This window comes from Battus philenor, unplaced genomic scaffold (genome assembly GCF_028537555.1).
Source record: "Battus philenor isolate CCGP_79_NKW_IND1 unplaced genomic scaffold, ilBatPhil1.0.hap1 SCAF_13, whole genome shotgun sequence".
NCBI lineage: Eukaryota > Metazoa > Arthropoda > Insecta > Lepidoptera > Papilionidae > Battus > Battus philenor.
Genome location: NW_027181675.1, coordinates 2,387,173 through 2,402,027, shown reverse-complemented (window position 1 = coordinate 2,402,027; position 14,855 = coordinate 2,387,173). Strand labels below are relative to the sequence as shown.

The 14,855-nt window shown below is 32.5% G+C and overlaps 1 protein-coding gene across 1 annotated transcript in view; it reads left to right on the top strand.

Annotated features, from left to right (window-relative positions):
* Camta (Calmodulin-binding transcription activator) overlaps positions 1-13,587 on the top strand; it is a 68,099-nt gene extending 54,512 nt beyond the window's left edge. Inside the window, exons 9-21 of the mRNA XM_068777060.1 lie at positions 1,253-1,443; positions 2,120-2,257; positions 2,968-3,062; positions 3,985-4,086; positions 5,648-5,715; positions 6,291-6,433; positions 7,030-7,044; positions 7,814-7,977; positions 8,446-8,582; positions 9,400-9,494; positions 10,110-10,184; positions 12,061-12,165; positions 13,498-13,587. Coding sequence (XP_068633161.1) covers positions 1,253-1,443; positions 2,120-2,257; positions 2,968-3,062; positions 3,985-4,086; positions 5,648-5,715; positions 6,291-6,433; positions 7,030-7,044; positions 7,814-7,977; positions 8,446-8,582; positions 9,400-9,494; positions 10,110-10,184; positions 12,061-12,165; positions 13,498-13,576 — 1,407 coding nt within the window. The 3' untranslated portion in view covers positions 13,577-13,587. The remainder of the gene's footprint in view (positions 1-1,252; positions 1,444-2,119; positions 2,258-2,967; positions 3,063-3,984; positions 4,087-5,647; positions 5,716-6,290; positions 6,434-7,029; positions 7,045-7,813; positions 7,978-8,445; positions 8,583-9,399; positions 9,495-10,109; positions 10,185-12,060; positions 12,166-13,497) is intronic.
* The last annotated feature ends 1,268 nt before the right edge of the window (positions 13,588-14,855 follow it).

Here is a 14,855-nt window from a genome sequence, read left to right as displayed (position 1 = left end):
ATATATGTACACATATATCTTTTAAACTTGAAGAAATGATAAAAAATATGGACAGAAACTAGCGAAATGCCAGCAAAAATAATGACTATTAAAAAATTGACAGTTCACTATGAAGTTTTCGCGATTAACAGTTCTTCGTGAACTTCGCACGAATTACAGTTACACGTTCTAAATATAAATTCCCGTTGTAGCTCGTAACTGATATTTTTCTATTTCAAATTTAATCGATCAATATCAGTTTTTATTTTATGTAGGAATGGAACAAGCCGATAACTTCTGGCGGTATACAGTCTATCGGAACACTACTACTAGCAATTGATAAAATGTACATTTAAAAAAGGAATAGATCGGTAACATGCATAGTTTACTTATTTCATAAAATGGATGTTTCGTTCAGAAATACAAGCAACTTTATAACATACTCAGCCGAAATATTGAAAACCATATGAAAAAATAATTATTGTTGTATACTAAAACTACGTGTTTTTTTACGTATTATTTTTGTATATGTTTATTCTCATAATGTATGTATAGTAGTATAAAACAATAAGTATAATTCCTATCTTTCATACTAAAATAATTTAACAAAAAAAATATAAATAATTATGATATTTAGCAAGAACTAAAATAGCTAAAGAAAGTATAAAGAAATTCACTATCTTTAACTAAAAAAATATAAAGGCTTTTTGGTATCGATCGGATTTCGATCAAACTGAACAGGTAAGTGTTAAGCTGACATTAAATTACAATTACAAATAGCATAGCTTTAGCTAATTGAAGCCATTTTTGCTATACAGGATGATTAGATATAGGTGTAAAAGATATGACAGGGTGAATGTATAACTCATATGTAGGCAAAAAGCTTTAAAGCTCCCGCACCTATTTACAATCGCTTTGTATAAAGCGTCATGCAGAAATAAGTTACATTTAGATAACTTTCTGCCAAAACAGTCAAATGGTTCGAATTTTGAAAACGTATTTCCTTACTAAATTATCGTTACGTTATTTTTTATTTCAGAAACCATTGAGTTTTGATAAATTGCACTAAATATTAATTGATAAAAAAATATATGTATATTCATCCGTTCAAAAATACACCTAAGACTAATAATCTTGTATATTTAAAAGCTTGGCTTAAAATATCTCTCTCGGTTATTGCTTTGATGCAATTTGCACTTTGAGAAGCGCTGTGCTCCATCACAACTGCTCTGCCAAGTGTATGTGACTAAGCAGCTATTTTATTATTTTCCAGATGGTGGCCAGTGCTGCCGGTCATGTGGAGACTGCTGTAGTGCTGGCTCGCTGGAGTGCTGGCACCAGACAGGAGGCTGGAGGTCGGGCAGCTGCTGCAGCTGCTCGTCGCGCGGGGCATTCCCGTCTCGCTGCCATGCTCGACCGGATTCATCCGCCTACAGGAGATGCTGTATTTCGTCGGCCTCACAGGTATATTTATAAACATATTGGCAAGTTCATTATCGCTAAAGGAGCAACAAGAAGGGCTATATTCGGGTTTTCTGCACTGTACTGTACTGGGCGATGTAGTTCAACGGATTGACAAGTGAAACTGCCAGTAACTACATGTAACTTGTGGAGTGGATAAGTACATGTAACTTGCGGAATAGATCGCCATTAAGGTTTTGAGATTGGCTTAATATAATGTATTGTATAAGGCTAATAAAAAATCTGTTTAGGTAGATTTATCAGCTTCATCAAGATTTTTGTTTGAAACCTTCATATCTATATTAATTAAAGCATTTCGTTAAAAGAGAAGATCTTTTGTTTTTCCCTTGACATACACAAATAATGATCTGTGTGATTACTATAATTTACAATTATATTTTCAATGAGACGTAACTACTCAACATTGCATGGATTAGCCGTTGGGTGTTAGGTTTGTCGCGTTGTAGGGAGAGAAATTGCGAAGCTCGGAGCTGCACCACCACGTAGCAAATTTAAAGAAGCCTCTTTACATCGGTGTTCACCATCACAGATTGGACTGCTCTTCCAACTTGGCAGAAAGTCATCATGATCATGAGTTTGAATATATTACGATAACTAAAACATTTTTGTACGTTTTACTCATTTAGTTATTTACACCGATATTTATGATATTTTACAGCCTATCGCAAAAAGGAAGAATCGGAAGCTTAGAGAGTAATTTGGTGAAAAGACCATCGATTGATAGCGGAATCAACATGGCTGACGCATTTCGATCCAGCTCAGCTATCGATAAAGGAGATGTGAACTTATCTGCCAGGTAAAAGCAAAAAATATAAAAAATACTGTCCTAATTAACATTGACTTTAAAAAATTGTACATACTTAGATTTATTGAACTAAAATATAACAAATTACGCAGTAAGTTTTCTGAACAAAACTATCTGATCGTATTAGAGATTCAATGTAAATTAGTAACAGTAAATAGAAAGTCAAGTTCACAATGACCAGTTTAAGTCTGCATCATCCATATATCATGGCTAGATAGGCAAACAATGATGAGTGAGACAAAAAGTAATTTTGAGACATGGAACAAATGTCTCTATTTCAGGGCTTCTTAAACTTTTGTCATTCACGACCCCATTCATGATTTCAAGTTACTTGACGACCCCATAGAAACAGAAGAAAATAAATTAATATTTTTTTGATGATTTATTTATTAGGTAACAATGTACATATACATATCAAAATATATAGTTTTGGAATTCGCTTTGAAACATACAAAAATCTAAAATTAAAAATTGCACAAAAATTATAAAATTGTATTTATATTAGTTTAAAAACTTCAAGAAATGCGCGTGTCTAGACGCTGCAAGTCCCCTGTATTCCGCCAACTCTAGTGATGTTATAAAATGGTATATATAAATATTTGACATTAAAATCTCTCGACCCCAGAATTTTGCTACGCGTCTCCATTTGGGGTCGCAACCCATAGTTTAAGAAGCCCTGCTCTATTTGAATTAATTCACAGGTGGGAAAGAAGCATGTCGTTACCTTTAGATTCGGACACGTCCGAAGATAGCCTCGGCGAGTCGAAGATCGGGAGGCGCATGGACCTGGCTCTCTGTAAGTGTGTAAACCATTCATCGACCATCCATTTCATAGACAGTTAAATTTTCATTTGCTGAAAATTATTTATTTATATCGGCACGGCGCCTTTATTGACGAATAAGAGATTTTTCATAGAATTTATATTTTGCTTTTAAACGCGTTAATGAAGCGATAAACGGTGAACGAAATCTACGAGGTTGTCAAAGGGTATAAATGCAGAGTGAGTTCCTTCTTCTTGAGCTGTTATCGACCATGTAATTGAATGTATATTGATGCAATCTTCGTTCTTAACTTAAAAATTACTGTTAATTATTGAGATTAGTGGAGGTTATTTGGTTTTTTTTTCATACCTCACTCTATCTTTATCTCACTGTAGATAGTGTCTCTTATGCAGATGCAAAGAGAAAAATTAACTAACTTCAGAGGAGAAAAAAAATTATTTCATAATCTTCCATTGGCTAGTAGTAATCAAGATGGATAATTTCCAATAATGTTTATATATATTAAATATATATATTAAGGGAAACTTAAATTTTAATTAATGTATATGTTTATGCAAAAAAATTGGAAATTAAAATAATATTGATTTGAAAGTCTAAAAATTGATGTAAATCAGATGTTAAAGGTGTCACGAAAGCCAAAATATCAAATAAATTTTCACCTCTTTGTTGTGATCATTCTCCGTATCTTCTGAATACAGCAATATGGATCGTATTCGTCGAAACAAAACGTAGATTACTCGAAATATAAGTAGGATATTACTAGTCTTTTGTGTATTTATCAAAAGACGCTACGTGAGACAAGATTGCAGTCAATAATAATTTTCAAGATGTAGGCGAAGGCTTCGGTGTTTAGAGGCTTAGAGGTTAGAAAGGTATGCGAGAGTTAGAAGGAGCTCATTCGCTGGCCAGCTGTGCCCACGCCCGCTGTTGTGCAGGCGAGACGGCGCCGCGGCGGGCGTCGAGCCCGCTCATAGACGTGGAGGCGCTGTCAACAGCCTCCTCGCCCGACGTCTCCCCAACACCACCCTCTACTGCAGGTCAGTTCGGTGCCGCACGCGAAATGGTATAGACGTCTCTGATCAACACTCTCAAAAGATTCGATTAATTATTTACGTAAAATTCGCGTCTATTTTTTTTGTCTATATCAGCATTCAAATATTTTTTACGTGAATATCACATTTATTTGTTATTTTTAATACTTTTGTCTATTTCAGTAAATTACGATAAAAGCGCGTCTATTTATTTGTTTACTCTTAATCATCTGTCGAATTGCAGAATTCGAGTACAAAAAATTTTAAATTTTGTGTGAATTTAGCAATTTTATTGCTTTCGTATACTTCAACATTCGAGTAAAATGTTATGGTAAAATACGGATTTATTTATTATTTTGGTTTCTATTACGATTAAATAAAATAATAAATAAAATGATTTTTGTTTTAACACGCTGACAGTTGGGTGACAATAAATGAAATATCGATGTAATATCGCATTTAACGCATTAAAATGCATTTTAACTGTAAATTCGGATAGTATAATATATAAAAATGTTCTGGATTAAAATTTTAAAATTAGAATCGTTTTATGATTTTAAATTAAGAACAACGAACTCTATACCATTTCAAGAGGCAGCAAAACCCTCCGCTCGACTATATCGATGTTGTGAATGTAGTAGTTGCATTGCCGCTAAGGCCGCCCGTTCTTCTTCTAAACAACGGTTGTCTGTGTATCTGAACCTTTCTATTGCCAACCAGTAGCCGGTCATTGCTATCGGTAGACCACTTGTAGTTTCTTCTATTACTCTGTATCCAAAATCGAGCGGAGATACCAGGTGTTGTTCGTAGATGTACATTAAACTAAACCGAATGTATAATTACTTATATTGTTTTATTATTAATGTAATATGTAATGATTTGTAAGATGTACTTGAGTAGAAATTCGGTTTAGTTTACTCGGTGTTGTTAATCGGTGTCGCTTTCAGTGGTTCGTATTGGTCAAATCACAAAACTTCAGACACTTCATACAGACAGCTTTCTCTTCAGAACTTTCCAGAAACGTTTCAGAACACAATTTACAGGTCCGGTACACCATAGAGACTTTACACTGCATGGCATTACAGATGGTTGCATGAAAATATATCTATTTGGTGCTTTTTATGTGTAGTGTTTAATTATAAAAGTTTTTTTGAATTATCCAAAAGGTAAGTTTTATAATTTTAATACAGCACTTCATTTTACTGTCACGTGTTACGCTAAATGTGTTTCTTTTGTATTACACCTTACATTGAAATACTCTTGTTGTAAAAACTGTCTTATCATATTTACAGGTAACAAATTGTTTATTATTTACAATGTTTACAACTTTTAATATGTCTATACATCCATACTTACAAATATAAAACTATAATGGTTCATTTATTTGTGATATTAATTGAAAAAAAAATCATTTTTTTTTATTTATTTTGTTAGATGTTTTTACTTTAAAGCACTATGTGATGCGTGTTTGTAAAAAAAGAAATATGAGTGTAAAAGGAATTTAAAGCGATACGGTAAATATATCAAATTATTCAGTTCGAGATTGTACTTCATAACAAATTTTCAGGGGAGCAGGATGACCGGGTGTTCACGCTGGCAGAGCAAATCATAGCCGCCATGCCAGAAAGAATAAAGGTATGATATACATATTATCAAATTATTTCCTTTTAGTGATGTATACATCGGTGATCTTCTGCGGATCACCTGATTTCTGAATCGATCTCGCAGCAAAACTTCAAATATTTCCCTCTCCACTACTCTCTGGATAATCTTGAGCCTTCGTATGAGACCTGTCATAAGTGACCACATCTCGGATCCATATATCATCATCGGCAACACACATTGATCAAAGACTTTTGTCTTCAAACATTGAAGGTAATTGAATTTAGGAGGAGAAGAGTTTTCGGAGCATCGTACCGTTGCCAATCTTTTTTTCGAAGTTGGTCTTACAAAGCTGAACGGTTTGTCCCAGATGTATATAGTCATATACAACTTCGAGCGTAGCACCTTCGATAGCTACTTAAGTAGGCAGGGCATGGACATCACTTTTAGCTTCTGAATTGAGATTTTTCGTAATATCGATAATAGAAACATTACTGCCAGTGAAACGATTTTATACTTAAGTTATCAAGCATTTGATACAGTAGGTTTCGCTCGAGACAATGTTAAGTATATAATCTATATAAATAACGAATACTTTTATTTTACAGAACGAAAGCTCATCTCTTCTATCAGGATGCGGCCTGGAAGGTGGAACAACGGGAAGCGAAGATGTCTTGATGGTCCCTCTTCTGGACGACACCACTACTTTTAACACTGAATTTAGTTTCGAATTTTGCGACAATACCTACAGGTATCTCATTCATTTTAATAATTAATTAAATTAGAACATAAAATACGATTAATATAACTGTAGAAGCTCTCGGTCGATTCTAAAAAAAATAAATTACAAGACGCGATTTATTAGCATACCTGAAATAGACCGCAGGACTTTAAGACGTTGTTGTTACTATTCGGACTAATGATAGGTCGAGCGTAGTATGTTACAACCATTAAAGAAATCTTTACTCTGACATCTGTCATCCGTCCTAAATATAGTACGTTTACTCGACGTGTCGTTGAGGCAGTAATCCTGGTAAAATTTTCTATATAAATAATTGAATTCCTCTGGTCTTAAATATTTCTCTATTTGCAAGTGGAGAAATTGAAAAACAATTGTAGCTCAGCGATGAAGATAGAATTGCGATCATTGGTCACGGGTTCGATTCCTAAGATACAATGTTATACATTCACACTTTGTGCAATAATCATATAGGATTGTCACTGCCCAGAAACAAATTTTCATAAGATGGATGGCAGCGTTTTCTGCGTACCATGGTACCACACTGATCTATAACCCGCCTGCCTAGCATGGCGATTATGGTATATCCCCACATAGATATCTCTGAGGACTATTCCTTTCAGGTTATCTATGGGCTGAAACGACAAAGAGGCTTAGAAATTCGAGTGCCTTAACCACTTAATGTTTACCTTATTTATGTTCAACAATTTACCCTTCCACTTAAATCCAACCTGTAATTTCCTGACTGAATCGAGTGAAATCTATGATCATCTATTATCTTTTATTATTATCATAAATGTTTATTTTAAATATTAATCTTTTATTATTTGTATTTCTCATAAATCTGACTGAATTATTTTTTTATCTGTGAAAAAGACGACGTTCTACTTTGCAATCAATTTCAGTAATGCATCTTGGAATTAGAAATTCGACATTTCGTTGTATATTTAAAAAGAAGTCTTATCTAATCTCGCCTCCATAGATTTTTTCTTTTTTAATAGCATCCGTTATGAGACCTCTCGTACTCCTCTATCAGATTTTGGGATAGGGCATTTACATTTTTGAAATAATTCTTTTCACTTATTTTTTATTTCTTTACTCTTCTTTTATTTTTCACATGATCTTATTTTCCTCTTCTTTCATTTTATGATTCCATAGCATTCCTCTACATACTAATTTTCTTTCATATATCTCCTCTCTTCCTTGACCTCGTTTCTCAAATATCACAGGTTTAAGCCTGAATTGGTTGGTTTCCCCGAAAGTGGTATAAAAATATTATAATTATAATTAATTTACTTGTTTTTACATATTTTATCTACCTAATCAAGTATAAGTTTCTTTGTACAAAGATAATTATTTCATTATTCCCGATAAAATACTTTCGTCATTTAGATATTGCGGTGGCTCTACTCCGTGCTCGTCGGGTTCCGTGTCTCCGGGATCAGCCCTGTCTCCACCACCACCATCACCCCGTGCTACCCTACCAGGAACACCATCTGCCACTCTCCAAGAGTTTCTAAACGCTACAACCCACTTTTCAAGTTTGACTTTGAACGGTGAGTATATTTACACTTTATCTGCAATTTTAAATTTGTAGTCATGTTCGAAATCTCTCTCGAATCTTCTTACGAAGGTCAACGACCATTAGGTCAATCTTAGTCCTTAATATCGCAGCTCTGATTTGTATCGGTCGGTGCAATGTATATAAATAAGAAGACTAGATTAATTAGACTCTGTGTTTTAATACCTTCAGACAATTATTACAGGCACCAAATATTAGGATTAGGATGCCATCTTGGCAGGGTAAATAGTGCAATGCACTACTCATAACATGAATATCGAACGGGTGTTCATTCCAAAACACTGTCGTAAGTTTTTCAGCGAGGATGTCAGTCTCCTACCAACACTTCTTTTTCAGTCAATTTAATCCTTTACCATAAATTACGGAGGAAGTTCGGCCTATATATAGTAGTGGATGTCCTACAACTGGAATGATGATAAAGGTGATATATAATGTGTTGCAGATCGCGAGCAAAGGGAACTGTATTCGGCAGCAATAACCATTCAGAAGGCGTACCGTCAGTACCGCGGTCGCCAGTTGCAGAGACGCGCTGCGGCAGCTGCTATCACTATCCAGAATTGCTATCGTCGATACAAACAGGTTAGAAATATATTATAGTAAATATTAAATTATATTTAGTATTAAGTATATATTAAAGTAATACTTTTTTATTATAAGTATATATGTTATACGTATGTATGTATGTCTATGTATGTTTATGTATATTTATGTTCATTTGTTTGTGAATATGTATTTTTTTTGTACACGTGAACTACCCTTTATAAGTACTATTATCTTTTCCTTACTATGGTTGTCTGTAAGAGATTGCCTTGAGTGATAAGACCGCCCATTGTACTTTTCTGTATATTATTGTATCTGTATATTATGTATCTCATCGTGTACAATAAAGAATATTAAATTAAAAATTAAAAAAAATATGGTAAGTAGTAACGACGGGCTCCATATAAAATCTCACAGAGGCTAGAAGGTCACAGAGACCAAATCATTCAAATTCGAAGTTTTGGTGCTAGATTGAATCAAAAAGGAAGAGTTCTGCAGAACCAAGATCGCCGATATAGCTCCAAAGTTTGCTTGTCTAAAATGGCAGTAGAGGGGGCATATAACTCGTGCCCTACTAGGATTAATAGACCCCTAGGTGAAGAGAAGTTGCTGGATGTAAGCATCGCAGTGCATCTTACAGTGGTCGTCCGCCGCTTAAAAAAGAGAAGAAGTAATAAATCCCTCTTTAAATTGTTTGCTAGTCTATCTTCATGTGTAGTTACAACAATACGAAGTATTTATATTTCGGTTTGCATCTACACTGCTAAGTTCTTAAAATTTATAGACTCTACGGGCTTTTTTAGTGGAAAAGAATCTGAAGAATATTTATTTCTATTAATTGTTTTTCTTTTTACAGTTCGCTTACTTGAAACAAATGCACGCAGCGGCAACAGTCATCCAACGCGGATACCGTTCTATGCGAGAGAGACGAATCTCCGCCACACCTATTAAGTTAGTACTATTTATATTTATTTCTCGCTCTCTAAGCTCATTCTAAATTGTTTATACATCTTTAAGAACTATACATGATGATTGATCACTGTCACTAAACACCATGTATAAAGTAATCATTCTGAAATATGTTACATTGATTATTTTTTTAATATGAATGCGGCAGGTCTATAATTTCTATCAGTGCAAAATTTGAAACAAAAAAACGGATAGTAAATTATAAATTATTTCAATTTTTAGTAATCCGATTTTGAAAAATGATTTTTCTTTTTATTTTCATTACCATATTCATTATTTATGAAACTATTCATTATTGAATAGAGTGTACCATAATTCAATTGAAAGAAAATGAAGTATACATTCACCATTATATAGCCTTGATACATATAATATATAGCTTCGAATTTTTGAAAGAGTTTTTAGAATCGCCAAAAATATTCAACTCCAAAAATTTTTGCATTTAATTCTTTGTAGGTTTTGCATATTATTAAAAGTATCTTACTCAAATATTCACTTCTCATTGGAATGATTGGCAGCAAAAAGAAGCGTTAAATTAAATCTCTTTCTTATTCTAAAATTTGAAATAGTGTTTAATGAAACAAACAAATGTTCCAGAAGAACGTATTCCCAACGGCGTCAGAATCAAGCGGCTAGAAAAATTCAACAATTCATGCGTCAGTCGAAAATCAAGTAAGTAATGCATTTATATATAAATATATATACATATTTATTGGGCCCCGTAATAACGGGAAATGATATGGGAAAGAGAGGCCCATTATTATGGGCCTCTCTTTTCCACATTTTATATTTGGGTGAGGGACATAAATCTTCCTATTTTCACACTCTCTTTCTCATACTTTTTTCTATCATTCTCATAGCATTCATTTACCCCTTGCAACATTTCTTGATACACGATTTTGTTACGCTTAATAATTACGCTATTAGATAGTTTTGCCAATACTTCCGCCAACAGGTCTAGAACCTTCTTTATAGGTTTTTTTTTTATACTTTTACCGTCTACTTTTCTTATAACCAGTAACTTGTCAAAGTTATTTGATAGGCTTTTTATTACAGGTTTAGGCATTATTTTCATATATATTTGTCCTTAATGTTTAACTAAATCTTGTTAATTTTTATAATACATCAAGCTAATAATATTTAAGCATATATATGTAACAATTTCAAAACGTTTCAAAATTTACAATTTATTTCACGCAATCAGCACATGGGAGGAAATATCTACAAGTGTAAGTTATTTGCAATCGATAAACTTTTCAAACATTTTCCTATCTATATCAATATTTACAGTTTTCCCAATTTAAGTTTAATCTTTTAATTGTTCAATTTAACAAAAATTATAAAATTAAAATGATGATTAGTAAAATAATGGCCAGTATTATATTCTTCAAATTAATTTAAAAAAAATTAAAAAAAATAAGTCTAGTAGAAATTTTAAAAGATGTTTTGATTTAAGACCTATACCGTCTGGTCTTAAAAATGTCATAAGAAGATTTTGTAGATGATATCAAATAAAACTTTTTTGATACCGCGTTGCTAGACTACATTTTTTTATCATTGTATTATAGTAATAAAATGTATTGTTTATGACAATAAGACTAATGTATAGTTAATATGAAAATACCGCAATATCAAATTAAGAGGAAATTTCGTAAAATCAATAATACAAACAAATATACGAAATAAAACGTGATATTATTTATTGTTGTAAAAGTCGTAATGTCCTAGTCTATAGTAATCTTATCAAAAATGTTATCAATTATCGGCGACCACGGTATGTACTAAAACAAAATAATGTCACAGATTGATACTTTGAATTTACATAGGAATTAAAGCTACTTGTAGGCAGATTAAAAATTCATGAAATTTCAATTCAGAGCCTGTAGAGATACGAATTAGAAACCATTTTGACACATTACAGATTTAAAAGATGAATATATTGAGAACTTAGAGTATATAAATTACTTGTATGTAAATAAGTAATGAAAGATTTTCGAGTGGCAGCCACTATCCGGTAGACGCAGCGTGGGTAAGCCTTCTAAGTGGATCGACGACACAGTCAAGTTGTAACTCATTCGGTGCAAGCTGTGCAAGACCGGCCATTCTGGAGCTCTTTCTTCTTCTCCTTCTGCTTCTTTTCAGCCGAAGGACGTCCACTGCAAGACATAGGCCTCCTTCTTCGATCCTGCGCTGCCTGCATTCGCTTCCCGTGATCTTTACTATGTCGTCGTTGTACCTAGTGTGGGACTTCCCCACGCCGCGTAACGCTTTGTGGTCACCACTCGTAGAGATCTTTAGAGAGGGCCTATATCTTGAAAAAGATGTCTATCGGCTGACCTGATGATGGTTAAATTACAACACCTGAACCTTATTTAACAAAGGTTTGAAGAGTCAATATTGTTGCCTATTAAATAAAATCTTGTATCTAATATAATTTAAATTTCAACGTGTGACCATTATCATTTACGATAAAAAAATTTTTTTATAAATACGTATGTGTAAAATTGTAACTGAAAAAACAGTGCTATCAAAGTTAAACCCTTTGTAGGTTGCAGAGCGCACGAGCAGAAAACGTGAGGGTGGGCCTGCAGTTCCAGGGTGCCCGCCCAAGCTCATCGCCGCCCACCACCAATACGCCGCCCACGCCCAATAGGTTTGTCTATGATTGTAAAAAAAACATAATTCTAAATTGCAGGTCACCCTATTGTGACATAAAGTTTTATCAAAGAGAACTTTGTCAAATCAATATTTATTTGTAAATTTATATGAATTTCATTCAATTCATATTCTATCAGAATAATTTGACATTTAAAAAGTAATAAAAGTTTGATAAAAATAATTTTTTATGTTTTAAAAATAGGATTGTCAATAATATATAAAACTGATAAGTTTGCTGACTTACCCAACAGACATCTTAACTATGAATAATCAAATTGAATCTTAATATATTAAAAAATATATAACACTTATTACTATGATTTTTACACACAATAATTTTAAATCGATTTTCAATTTCGATAATAAATATCATAGCGATGTTTTTTCAACAAAGCATAAGACTTTTTATTAGTCTTTTTAATTTAATAATCGATAAATAAGTGATTACTTAAAAAGATGACAAAACATTTTTAAACATATACATATTCATGCGATAGTATCGTTGTAATTAAGTTTCTAATTGTTAAATATCGAGGTGATGAGTAGATATCACATTACGTGCATTTAATTTACAAATAAACGAGCTTACAAAAATACAAAACTAACGTATGAACAAAAATATATATATATATTTTCAATAAAACATAAATTTTAATGCTACGTGACACTAATGCATGTATTTATCGCCAAGATTCAATTATCACCTAATTTATACGTTTATTTTTGTCGAGTCATTTGATTAATTATGAAAGGGAAAGGAATAATTCTTACCAAATATTTTTGTTTGTTAGATTATTTTATAAATGTTTAAAACGATTATGACATCAAAAAAAAGAGGGTAAGTTCAAAGTTTATTTACAAGGTACTGTGAAAAACTGGCTGTACCAAAGTTTCGATTGCAAAAAGTCTCAAATTCAAATGTAATTCAGATTCAGATTTTTTAATGTAATTTTAATTAATTGTACTACATTATTGTACTACTATTTACAAAACTCTAAACGCCCGTTAAATGTAAATTGAATTCTTAGCAATGATGTGGCTTGATTATTTTAGTTTCATTTAGGCTATATCTAATAAAGGGTATATATAAATCTGTATTGTTAAACTTGAAAGAAAAAGATGTATTGTTGTGGCGTTTCTTCATGTTTCTTCTCCACAACTGTAACACTTTGAGAAACAATAATAAAATAAATTAAAGAAATCAATAAGAGTTCTGTTAAAAGTTCCAACGTTGAATAAATTTTATCTTTTTTTTTAATTTATTCAATGCTTTATTAAGTCTTGTGTTATTATAAATATTGCTGTAATAATGTTTTTAATGCTACAGGATCATAGATTACCTGGCACCCGAATCACCAATGGACGCCGACGAAGATTTGCTACTCGAACTTTTGTTTAACTCATGACCCGACCACATCCGACGCAGTATGGATTAAAAGAGAGGCTTCACGGATATAAATTTAGATAATTGTCCTGCGTATGAGTTTTTATTGTTATTAGTTATTTAGTGCGTTTAAATGGTTTGCCACAGCTCCAAAACGTTGTGTGGTCTACGTAAATATAATAGTATCAAACTAGTCATGTTGATTTAAAGTGCCCAATAGAATCATTTTAAGTTTTGTATACATCATTAGAGTGGCCCTTCTGTTTATCGAATATTTGGGGCTGTTAGTTTGTTCATTAGGCCATTATTCATCGATAATTCATTTAATCCACATAATACATTCTGTAAACAGGTTTTAATAGAGTTGTGAGAAAACTCAGGCCTTGGATGTTTAAATTTTTTGTAGAAATCTAACCCCGATAGAAACTTTAAGAAAGGCTTCGACTATTGCATTGATAGTGATTCTGTCCTTACTTTAGTTCTGTTGTGTGTCGTTGTTTATTTTGTTTTACGTTTGATTTTCCTTAGAAATGACTTGTTCAGAGTTTGGATTCAAATTCTTCTTTATGTTAAACTCTTCAGGTCATAGACAGGGTTATATTTAGTATAAATTTTATCGTATTTGTATTATATTTTCATAACGTATTTTTGAGACGTTTGTTTAGGGCGTTTATTGGAATCATATTTTTGAAAACTCTAAATTGGATGTGATATACGTAAAGCATCCGTATATTGGCAATTGTTTGGTGAATATTTAGAAATTATTGACATATTCAATTAATTGTTTAATGTTTCTCTCGTAAGAGAGGTTATAGACTACATCCATAGATTGAGAGTAAATATGTTCGTTCTTTTGCATGTTCTCAAATCGAATACGAGTTTTAGGCTCTGTTATTGATTTTTCATGGCGAAGTAAAAACTGTAGGTTAAGTAAAAAATTCAAATTATTAAAAAAAGCCACTGTTCTTATAAAGTAGATGCACCTAGCGTATATTACAATAAACCCGACGAGCTGTGAGTATTTTGAGATTTTATCGTATTTAAGAATAAAAAAAAAATTAGTTTTACTATTGGTCTAAAGTTTACCGTAAAGGTTTCATTCCAGCCTAAATAGATTAATTATTTTTTTAGTCTACGCAGCGAAAGCCTTACACGAACAACTGACTCGGATTCTCAACTTTCCCGTAGACGACACATGAATCTTATGAAGTTTGTCTTTGAGGTCATTTATATGTATATCGTTTTCAATTGTACCATTGTTGACTTATTTTAAAATGTTTTCATATATTTCTGTTACTATC